Source organism: Gossypium hirsutum, chromosome A05 (assembly GCF_007990345.1).
Source record: "Gossypium hirsutum isolate 1008001.06 chromosome A05, Gossypium_hirsutum_v2.1, whole genome shotgun sequence".
Taxonomy (NCBI): domain Eukaryota; kingdom Viridiplantae; phylum Streptophyta; class Magnoliopsida; order Malvales; family Malvaceae; genus Gossypium; species Gossypium hirsutum.
The window spans coordinates 99,234,071-99,246,080 of NC_053428.1; the positions used below are offsets into that span (position 1 = coordinate 99,234,071).

General features: G+C 34.5%; 2 protein-coding genes across 3 annotated transcripts; one reads left to right on the forward strand and one right to left on the reverse strand.

Annotated features, from left to right (window-relative positions):
* The first annotated feature begins 1,487 nt into the window (after positions 1–1,487).
* Positions 1,488–4,943, forward strand: LOC107959855 (uncharacterized). Of its 2 annotated transcripts, none has more exons than XM_016896018.2 (2): positions 1,488–1,640; positions 1,821–4,943. In XM_016896018.2, exon 2 carries the CDS (start codon positions 1,893–1,895, stop codon positions 4,689–4,691), a length of 2,799 nt encoding a protein of 932 aa, XP_016751507.1. In that variant the 5' UTR covers positions 1,488–1,640; positions 1,821–1,892; the 3' UTR covers positions 4,692–4,943. The 2 variants fall into 2 exon arrangements, with proteins under 2 accessions (XP_016751507.1, XP_016751508.1); XM_016896019.2 differs by having other exon boundaries at positions 1,492–1,640; positions 1,884–4,943.
* Positions 4,944–5,763: 820 nt separating this feature from the next.
* Positions 5,764–7,579, reverse strand: LOC107959854 (universal stress protein A-like protein). The gene is made up of 4 exons (XM_016896017.2): positions 7,193–7,579; positions 6,428–6,549; positions 6,158–6,276; positions 5,764–6,084 (listed from the first exon to the last, which is right to left on the reverse strand). Exons 1-4 carry the CDS (start codon positions 7,377–7,379, stop codon positions 5,976–5,978), a joined length of 537 nt encoding a protein of 178 aa, XP_016751506.1. The 5' UTR covers positions 7,380–7,579; the 3' UTR covers positions 5,764–5,975.
* Positions 7,580–12,010: the final 4,431 nt, after the last annotated feature.

Sequence of the window (12,010 nt, forward strand, 5' to 3'; positions counted from 1 at the left end):
TTCAAATTTTCGGTCCCTTACTTTTATTTCAAGGAATTTAGTCCTCTAGGTTTTGGATTTAAAAATGCAAGTTCAATTATTAATATTGTCAATTTTTCTGCTAAATTCAGTTCCTTAACATCAATCTTTTTATTGCATGGCTACTAAATGAGTGTTTTTTTCTTCAAAATATCATACCAACAAATTTAACAAAAAAATTAATGTTAATAATTGGATATGAATTTTGAAATCTAAAAAAAAAAAATAGAGAAACTAAGTTTCTAGAAATAAAAGTAGAGTGAATTTCAAATATTCGAAGAGTATAAGGACTCAAGGCATATTTTAACCTAAAAAAATCTTAAAATTGGTCCTAAATGTTAGTACATTAAAATTGGATAATTTTTGCAGGTTAAAATATGTCATAAATCTTTGTATTTTTTTGAAAATTTATAATTTAGTAATTATATTTTTATTTTTAGGAATTCAGTTTCTTAATTTTTTAGATTCTAAATTTTAGGTCTAACTATTAATAGTGTTAAAATTATTTTGTTAAATTTAGGTTCATTACAAATGTTAATTTTTTAATTAAGTGGCTATAAGTAAATATTTTTATTTAAAAATGTCACGTCAACAAAGTTAATAAAAAATTATAAGTGTTTAAAGTTAGACTTGAATTTTGAAATAAAAAAAAGTAGAGAAATTAAATTCTTAAAAATAAAAATATAAGGATTAAATTTAAATTTTGTGAATAAATACATAGACTTATAACATATTTTAAATTTTTTTATATTCTTGCTTTTTTTAGAGTTTGATGGAAAAGTTGAAGTAATAAAGTAATTTTTTCACTTAAAATGTGAAATATTATTTTTTATCTTCTTGATCTTTTATATAAATTATTATAAAAAATATAATTAATTATTTATTTGACAAACAAAGGTTGTAAATTTTTTTACCCCTTTTTAATTATTATTATTTTAAGCAATCAAAGGAAATGAATATATACAAAATAAGAAAGGAAACAAATAAATTAAAAAATATTAAAATTGAGATATGTGAGTGTGGAACTCTAGTTATCAGTCTAAGATTTCCTCTCATTTATCCTCATAATTCTAATGAAATAAAAAATTATTATTCTTTAATTCAATTAGTATGAATATTATTGTTAATATAGGAAGACGTGAATTTAAGTATTTTGAAACATATTATCTACTTATATATGAATCGGAGAAGGACTGTAAATAATTTTAAACATCGTTAAAAAAAGAGAGGAAATTTGCAGAATTGGAAAAAAAACCTCTAAAGGGTTGATGTAAAGTTGGAATTTGGAGGAGTGGAAAAATGATATGAATCGGCAAATTGAAAGATACTTCTCATTTAAATATAAAAAGAAAAAGTGAGATTTTCTCAAAATTAGATTTAATTACAACTTATTTCCATAAAACCTACAAATTTAATTTTGTTGAGGTATAGGTTGCCTTGCCTAGTTCATCGCAAACATTAGATGACACGTGTCAAACATCCGTAAAAGGAGGGTCTCCGCACTTCCTTCTGTACGATCTTCTTCTTTAAAATCCGGACCAAGTGCTCTTTTGTCGTAAATCGCCAATCCTCAAAACTCACCTGCACACTAATAAACCCTTAATTTTCTTCTTCATCTACAGGTACTTTTTCTTTTAGTTCTTTGTTTGAATTATTTTTATGTTGAACTGTATGATTTGTTATTTGTTTAGGTTTTTTTCTCTTAAAGTATGGGTAAGTGTTAGTGGGTATTTTTGTTTACTGTTTTTCTTTTTTTAATTAAAATGATTATATTGTTGTTTTTACTTTTTCCTCTATTTCAGTTGTAAAAATCCCATTTTTTGAGGTTGATTTTCTTGGGGGAAAAACAATTCAATCATTTTCAGGGGGAAAACATGGAAGCTTTTGAAAAGCCAACTGAAACCCTTACTGGGGATAAGTCTTTAGACCAAGATGCTAATGAAGGTTCTAAAGCTGGTGGGTTAACGGTTGAAAGATCATGGGAAAATGGTTTTAGGGTTTCTATAAATGGAAAGGGAGGTTCTTGTGTTGATGAAGATGGTGAGGGACTTGAGGATTCTGAATTGAATGGGGTTTCTTCTTTGTTACAAATGAAAGGAAGTGTTAGGAACATTGATGTTAATGGTGGAAGGAGTGATAGCGGTGAAGGGTTCGGCACCCTTTTAGGTGCTGTTGATGAAAGTAAAGAAATTGGTGCTGAAAATGTATTACCAAATGATGACGATGAAATGGCAAAATTGGATGAGAAAGACAATGGTGGGAAGATGATGATGAATAAAATAGATGACTACGATGGTGATGGTGGTAGTGTTAGTGGTGAGTTCTCTGCTGGTTATTTTGTATGGGGTAAGATTAAGAGTCATCCATGGTGGCCGGGGCAGGTCTATAATCCGACTGATGCTTCAGATTATGCGGTGAAAATGCGGCAGAAGGGAAGACTCCTTGTTGCATACTTTGGGGATAGTTCGTTTGCGTGGTGCCTTCCTTCTCAGTTGAGGCCTTTTGAGGAGAATTTTGAGGATATGTCGAAGTTGAGTAGCTCTAAGAACTTTGTCAATGCTGTACGGACTTCTGTTGATGAAATCGGCCGACTTGTTGAGTCGAAGATGACTTGCTCGTGCGTTCCAAAGGAGAATTGTATTGGACTCGACCGACCTTTAGCTGCGAATGCTGGGATAAAGGAAGGAGTTCTTGTGCCTGAAGGTGGAATTGGAAAGGTTTTAGTTGGTCTCTTTGAGCCAAAAGAAGTTCTTGGTAAATTGAAACAAATTTCGCAGGCGGTTTCTATGTGTAATTTGCTTGAATGTGCACTGTTGAAGGGTTGGCTTTCAGCTTTTAATCGATCAATAGGGCGCTTTGGAATGCCAGTGTACTATGAACCCCTGTCCATTCCGGATGTTGAAGAAAATGTTAGAACTCTTGTTGTGGACATGAGTGATTATAGTGAGGCAGTGGGAATCCCAATCACAGGGCCAGTCGAAGAAGATTGGATTTCTTCTTTGTCCCATCCAAAATCTGGCCAAGGCAGTCGGGCTTTGTTGAGGAGTCTGGATATTTCGGAGGATGCCATGTATCACAGGAGGAAGCAGAAAAGCATTGCTGAAATTTTAAAAGGTGATTTAGATGTACAGGCTCATAAGGTCTCAAAGTCCAGCAAACCAGCATCCTCATCTCGGAGAAAAAAGATGAAAGGCAATGATGAAGTTAATGGTGATGGTGGAAGTGATTCGAGTTTCATACCAAGAAAGGGGAAGGGAAATGAGCTTTCAGGATTAAATGCTGAAGTTGATTTCATTGAGGCCAATGAAGGAATGGATAAGGTTTATTCATCAAGGGGAAGAAAAACGAAGATTAAACAAGCAAGCGATAATGACGGTGATAATCGGGGCAAAGAAGATACTGATAACCAACCTGTTTCGATTAAAAGGAAATTGAATGTTGGTTCTGGTATCAGAAGGATTGATGCTGAAACTAAGGACCTATTCGAGAGTGGTTCTTTTACTAGAGAAAGGAAGAAAAGCAAGTACTTATCTCCTCCTTACACAAGTTCAACTGGGAAGCTAAGGAAAACCGAGATAGAAGATGAATCTGTAGAAGTTTCCAGTGACACCCGATTTGGGGAGACAATGAGCAAGGCTACTGACAACCTTGTTACGGGTAAAGGGAATGAAGTCCCTGAAGAAGTTCATCCAGAGCAAGAATCCTTGAATGAATCGAATTTTCTTACACCTAAACGATACCTGAATCAGATGAATGATCTAGCAAAAGTTGAAACTCCTGCTAACGAAGTTCTAGTTGAAGTCCGATCCATGGCTCTTAGTCCGCAATATCAAAGGAAAAATAGCTCTTTTGAATTTGTTGTGGAGTTTTTATCTGTATTTAGAAGCTCAGTTTATCGAGATGGATCTGACTATGAAATGTATAATCAGTTCCAGCATCAGAAAAAGAGAAAATCTCCAGACTTTTCTACTGTGTCATCAGGAAGCAACCGATCTATGGCTGGTCATGTTCCCTCTGGACATAAATCCCATAAGAAAAAAGTTGGAAAAAATGAAGAAACAAAGATGGGTGAATCCAAACCCAGACAAGCAACCAGGGCGTCACTGAAGAAAACTGAGAGACTGAAGGCATATACTCCTAAAAGGAAGCAAACTGCCATTGCTGCAGTTGGAAATGATTTACCTGCTGCCCTCTTCGTGACATTCGGTCCCGGATCCTCATTGCCTACAAAGGACGATCTTATCCGAATATACAGCAGATATGGAGCTTTAGACATGGACGACACTGATATGTTCTTCAGTAATTTCTGTGCTCGTGTTGTCTTCTTAAGAACCTCCGACGCCAAACAAGCCTTCAGCAGTTCACAAAATGATAGTCCTTTTGGATCTGCCAATGTCAGTTTTCGGCTTCGACTTCACCAGGCAGCATCAGCTCATAACAAGAAGGAAATACCAGGTGCCAAAAACCCTTCTCTAGCAAAGGAAAGATCAACAAAGTTTTTGGCACCTGGAAATTTGGAGCTGAACTACATCAAGCAGAAGCTCGAGACGCTGACATCAATGCTGGAGACATCAGAGGAAACAATGTCATCAGAGGCTAAATCCAAAATACAGAGCGAGATAAAAGGGCTGTTGGAGATGGTAAACACAATGGTTGAATCATCATCATCTTAGGCAAAAAAGTAGTCACTTTTAGGATGTATGGATATGTAGAAGTGTATGTTACGTCATTGCTGTTACATACATTGGGTTAGGATTTTGTAAGAAATACTTAGGTAAGTAGTTCATAGTTACCATTTGCATATGTTGAAATCAGCACATGCTATATATATATATATGGCATAAGCTGCAGTAGTTGAATTCTGTTTTCATTGGATACAAATTCTGTTACTATTGAGCATACTGGAATCAGATTTTTCTTTTAAATGTTGCTTCCATTGGATGTCTACAGTTTCTGAAATACCCGAATTCAAATTACTAGCCTTCGAATTTGTTTATTATTCGCGTACTCCCTGCCACAGGTCTAGAAAAAACCTACTACCATCTCAATTGGAGTCCTTTGTAGAATTTACTGAAATTTTTTATAAATATTTCTTAAAAAACAATAAATTTCAAATAAATAAAATATAATCAATACCCTCTATAATTTTTTATAAAAACTTTTAAATTATTTTTGCTATTTTAGATATAAAATATTTCTTTTTATTAATACAATATCGGAGAAGAAAAAATATAGAATTTAAACTTGTATTATTTAAATGTTGTTGAGAAAGAGTTCTAGTCACTGATTCAGGCAACTCTTCGCTAAAATATTTATTTGTGCAACATAAAATTATAAATTAAATCAGAACAATTCAACTCATTTTTAGATAAATACTTTTTTTTTTAAACAAGAGAACAATTCTATCAAATTAAATTGAGTAAAAACACCATCAAATTAAATTGAGCAAAAACACCATTAACTTTATCTTATTGCAGAAACTCTAAAACTTTATTTAACGCATCATCTAAAATCTGCAAGCTTAACCTCCGTAGAAACCTGCTACTAAATTATTATTCTCTCTAAAAACATACCTAATCCACATTGTTTTTAATTTGCATTTCATAATCCATTTAATCAACCCTCAGTTTTAGTCAACTTTTAATTTTTCTTTGTTTAACCCTAAAATCCCGTGACACAGAAATTTGAATCTTGGTAAAATCTAGTAAATAAAAAAAAGAACACGAGAAAGGGTTTTGGAAGTAATTAAAGCAAATACAACTTTATATACGGGCCAGACTAATAATAGCAGTTCTCTTTGCACACAACAAACGCAATCCACAACAGAGTATTTTTTCCACCAAAACAGAAGCAATTCATTTCTTATCCCCACTGATATATGGAATTGGTAAAGTCGTAGAGTTTCAAGTCTATTAACAGAACCAAGAGCAATGAATCAAGGGGTCTGTGAAACAAATTTAGTCATCGACGGGGTCTTGAGGAGTTTCATCCGATCTACGCTTGATTGTTACGACAGGGCACTCAGCATGCTTCACGCAAAACTCGCTCACCGTTCCGACAAAAACCCTGGAGAAGCAAATACTCAAGTTAAGGTCATCAACAAAAATAAAAAATAGGCGGCATCAGGTACTAAGCATACCGTTGGAAAGGACCAAGTCCTCTGCTACCAAGAACAAGAAGATCTGGCTGGATCCTCCTCACTTCATGGCAGATAACTTCCTTTGGATCACCTTTCTTGATCCATGCTTCACACGCAACCTACAATCAGAGAAATCTATCATCAGGAGGGAAAAACTACAAATAAAATGCAGTTTTCTATTTAATACAATAATTTATTGAAGAATGAACACCTTCCAGTAAAGTGTGATATTTGTTTGAAAACAATAATTTATTGAAGAATGAACATTACCCCAATTTCATGGCACCTTGTAACAAAGAATTCAAGCAGATGAAGCCCTCTAGCCCGGTCCCTGCTCTTCAGGCTCTTGAAATCTTCAGGAGAGGCATATATGCTGTCCATGTCATCGAAACCTTACAGAAAAACAAATTGAAATTTAGCGGCATTGGCTGATTTTACAACAGTCGAAGCTGAACATGAAGCATTCATGATTTGCCACTTGAAAGTTGAAACCAGTTTTGGCATAGGAATTTATGTTTCAGACTCGAAGCTTAAATTTGAAGCTTATACATGCCATTGCTGTACATGAACATTGTAATCTAAAAGGCTAGGGTAAAATTCAATCTCTAAACACAATCATTTCTACTTTATCCATCCAACTTTGACGGTGGAGCCTGATTAGTACTTTCAAAAAGAAAATGATTTGTCAAAGGTATGCTTTTAACATTATTATTATTCGATAAACACCTTTTGACATTCAATTATTAGTAGCCACACAGGTAATTGTCATAGCAACCAAACAGTATAATTAAAAGATTCAACGAATGATCCATCAAATTAACATCTCTTAACCATGTAAACCAGCAAATCGAAGTAATTTCGAGAAATTCAAGCCCCGAATCAAGAATTGCACACTCATATCATACACTCCACAAACCCTAGCGAACGGCAACCACGTGCTTATAGAAAACGCATCACGTAAACTTCATTACATAAAGAAAACCGCAAAAGAAAAGAAAAGAAAAGAAAAGAAAAAGAGCTGAAAGCGAAACAAACCATCTTCATCGGGAACTTGAACATGGAGGAAGAGAAGCTTGAAACCAGAAGTGTTGGACATAACGATCTTCTGAAGAGTCCACTCGAAAGCTCCCTTACTACTTATAGAAGCGTGAGGGTAACCTTTGATCGTTGACTCATTCACCGCCACCATTATCCGAGTCACGGATGCCTCACTTGTAGCCATCTTGTCACCCCTAACTCACTGAGTCACTCACTCGGTAACAGTTCTCTCTCTGATCTGTTAAGCTTTATGAAGTCTCTAGCTTCAAGAAATGCCAAGGCGAGGGAGGTTAAAAGGGAAAGTGCGCAGTTCGCATGATGCGCATGATATGTGTAAAGATCACATGGGATTGCTATTGTGCACCCTTGCGGTTAAAATCCACCGCGGCAGATTTTCGTCTTTTTTCGAGCTTTAATTTTTATTTACACAATTATAAAAATACTGAAATGCCCTTTCTGAAAAAAATTATAGGTGAATAAAAATCTTCGCGTCGCTTTGCAGCGTTTCGGATTTCATGAATGGGTTAAGCTGAAACTGGAGCTTGGATGCTAAATAAAATTGGGCCTTCTCAAGTTCTCTGTTTAATATTTAATAAAATTATCTATGATCCAATTCTTTCTTATGCTTGCATGATCAAATTCTATGAAGGCGGCTGAAAAAGAATGGAACGAAATTGAGTGCGTTTGTGTTGTATTATATATATATAAAATATCCTATGCTCACCAAGGTTAATCATCGAGGAGAAGGAGAAGAGCTGGTGTGCGTTTGTATTGTATTCTGTAATACCTAGCCCTGCATAACCATGTTTATTGTTGAAGCTTTTTCAATTTCCAAAGTTCTTTGACTATTATTATTTACATATGGAAATCTTGTTGGATTTTGGATTAAACTACAAGAGATTTAACTATATCTCATGCAATGAAATGGGTGGGCTATCTCCATAGCTTTTTGTTGGTAATAAGATGGGAATTGTTTATTTCTTTTTTTTTTAATTATATAATTTCAGACTGCCCATATACTTTTCTACCCATAAGAGCTAGAATTTCCCAAACATAAATTTAAAAAATGATCATTCGGAAAATATTTGGCTTTAAACACCTGCATAATTAAAGAATTCTGATTATTAATAATTCTCCATCCTTGCTTAGCTAACAGGGAGATGTTGAATTGAGCCATATTTTTTAAACCCATTCCTCTCTCCATTTTAGGGCAGCACATAACTTTCCATTGGCACCAATGAATTCCTTTTTTCATCCTGTCTTTTTTGCCACTAGAATCTAGCAAAAATATTTTCAAAATTCCCACAAAGTAACCTTGGTAGAAGACAACATGTCATTGCATAAGTTGGTATTGCTTGAAGTACGGATTTTATAAAAACCTCTTTCCCCCCTTGAGATAGAATCTGTGTACTCTATTTTTCAATTCTTTGTTTTATCCTATCTTTGAGATTCTGAAACTATTCCCTCTTTCGTCTTTCCACCATATTAGGGAGACTTAAATATTTCTCCATATTTGTCGAGCACTTTACCCCTATTTCATTTGAGATGTCTACTTTGTCCCCCTCTGTTGTATTAGAACTAAAGAAGATCGTTGATTTATTGAAGTTCACGTATTGGCCGAAATATTGTTCATATTCCCTCAAAATATCTTTTAAAATCCTTGTTTCTCCATTTGTAGCTTCACGAAACAAAATACAATCATCTGTCAATAGTAGATGTGAGATCGCCGATCCCTTTCTGATAGCCTTAACTCTTTTTAACAAGCCCTCTTTTATTGCCAGCCTAACCAAGGATGAAAGTCCTTCACTACACATCAGAAAAAGAAAAGGACTAGGTGGATCACCTTGACAGAACCCTCTAGTAGGTTTGAAAACATTGCCTCTACTCCCATTAATGGTCATTGCATAAGAGACTGTGGAGATACATCTCATAACTAGTGCCACCCATTCTTCTGCGAATCCCATTTGAAGTATTACTACCTTTAAAAAAGCCTACTCAACTCTATCATAAGCTTTACTCATGTTTAATTTCATTGCCATAAATCCCTTTTTCCCTATACGTTTTTGGCGTAGCGTATATAAAAGTTCATAGCTATTAACACATTGTCAGATATTAGCCTTCTCGGGACAAAAGCACTTTGAGCATTGTCAATGCATCTTCCAATAAATTCCTGAAGACGATTTGCAATTGTTTTGGCTACAATTTTGTATATAACTGTGCATAGGCTAATAGGTCTAAAATTAACAAGAATTGTAGGATTAGAGATTTTTGGAATAAGCACTATATCAGTAAGGTTGAAAGATTCAAAATCCTTACCATCATTCAAAACATCCAAGTAGAAAGCTTCGATATCTGGACCCACAATATGCCAGAATTTTTGAAAAAGTAATGTCGGAAAACCATCGTGACCTGGTGCTTTAGTGGACCCATTCCTTTCAATGCCGAATAGACCTCTTTTGTCGAATATTTTTCCAATAGAGCTGTATTGATATCAGATGAAATGTTATTGTCAATACCTGATAAAAGATGTGATAAATTCCCCACTCTAGTAGACGGAAAAAGATTTTGAAAATAAGCTGTAGCAACCTCTTTTATTTCTGATTCATCAGAAATTTCCTTGCTATCGTCTGTGTCTAGCCTATTAATTGTGTTGATTCGTCTATGAATTGAGGTAAATTTATGAAAAAAGGTTGTATTCTATCTCCTAGTTAAAGCCAATTAGCCCGTACTCTTTGTTCCCAATACATTTCGTCTTTATCAGTCTTCATATTAAGTTGAATTCTAGTATGAATTGCCTTTGCCAGTATATCATCATCATCTCTTTCCTTTTCCATTAAATTTTCGAGTTCCTTTGTGAGCTTACTCTTCAACCCATCTCGTCCCTTCTTTATTGATTTTGCTCATCTTTTCAAACTGATTTGTAGCCTTTGAAGTTTTTCAAAAAAACGATCCACTTGATGACTCCCATGATTCCTTAACCTCCTGTTCAATTGATTCCTCTATAGTCCACCATGCCTCAAATTTGAATCTTGAGATCCCCTTAAAACTGTTTCCAGTAGTTGTATTGATAAGAAGGGGGCAATGATCTGAAGACAAAGACATTAAATGATGAATATTACCTTTTGGAAAAAGTTGCATCCATTTTTCATTCACAACACCCCTATCCAATCTCTTTTTGATATTTGTTTTCGGTAGGTTCCTTTCTCCCATGTAAACTATACCCCCTTGTAACCCACATCTATTAATGGACATTCCTCTAGAACTTCACGGAAGGCTTCCATTCTTTTCTTCTTCCTCAGTTGGCCACCACTTTTTTCAAAAGAATACATTATTTCATTAAAATCCCTACTCACTAGCCAAGGGTGATCTTGTTCCTGACCCAAAGTCCTCAATAGATTCCTCGAGGTAGTTTTATTGTGTATATAAGGTGAACCATAGAAACCTGTAAATCTCCATTCTATATTAACACTTTCATCTTTAATTAGCACATCAATATGGCTTGAAGAGAACATTTTTAAACTAATTTGGAGTTCTTCTTTCCATGCCAGACAAATTCCTCCATGAAAGCCTTCTGCTCCTATATCAATCCCATTCATAAAACCACGTATTCTCCTAATTTTTTCCATCAGCTTTTTATCAATTTTAGTCTCCATAAAGAAGATCATTTGGGGATTATGTTGCTTCAGCAAAAACTGAAGCCTTCTCATTGCCAATGGATTCCCCAATCCACAGGCATTCCAGCATATAGTTTTCATTGCATTCGGTCGGTTTGCCTTTTGGCAGCCGCCGATCTATTTTGGTTAGAAAATTCTACCAACAAATTTGTTCCAGCCTCGTTTTTCAAATCCTATCCACCATATCCAATCCTTTTTGCTGTATCTTCCCGTAGCCCTTTTATACCGCAATCATCAACTTTAATTTCTACCGATTTCCTTTTCCCTAATTTGTTTTCTTCATCATAAAAACTTATTGCTTTCGCTGAATCAATTCTTTTCCAGCTGGATTTCCTGATTGGTTTTAGAAAATCTTTATCTATATAATTCTTTTCAGTGTCTTTTCCTTCATCGATCATCCCTTCCTTTTGCCTCTTCATCACTTCCTCTACTGCTATCAATCGAGAATTATCCTGTATTTCTTGAGACATAGCAGAAATCTCTTCTTTTTGTGGATGCATCTCCGGATTCTTTTCTATATTACCTATATATGAACACTGGGAATGTGACTTTTTTGATAGAGTATTAAACTTTAAACTTTCTCTTCCAAGCAAATTTAATTCTGCTTTTAGCGCTAAAGAGAAAGGTGGATCATCTCTAATTTTGTCTTTTTCTGCAGGATTTACCACTTTACATTTTTGGAGATCATGTCCCATTCTTCCACAACCAATATAGAATGTCGATAATTTTTCATACTTGAAAGAGATCCAAGATCTACTTCTATTATTTATTGAGACAAAAATACTCCTTCGAAGGGGTTTCTGCACATCTAATTTAATTCTAAGACAACAAAACTCACCATTAATTTTAGATCTAATTATGCCACCAAAAGTAACCTTAATAGCATGCAAGAGATATTTTTTTATTGAATTCTGGTAAGCATGGTCCTATCTTGATCCAAAACGGGGATGAAATAAGCTTGATTTGACTTCTTTCTAGCAGTTTATTCAAATGACCAAAGATAAATAAATTCTTTCGGAATAACCATGGTTGACCTTTAATAACAGTTTCTAAATCTTCATCAGTTTCAAACAAAATAAAAAAAAGGTTTTGCCCTCTCAGTTGAATCTCAATTTTTTTTTGTTTTCCATATACTCTTCAT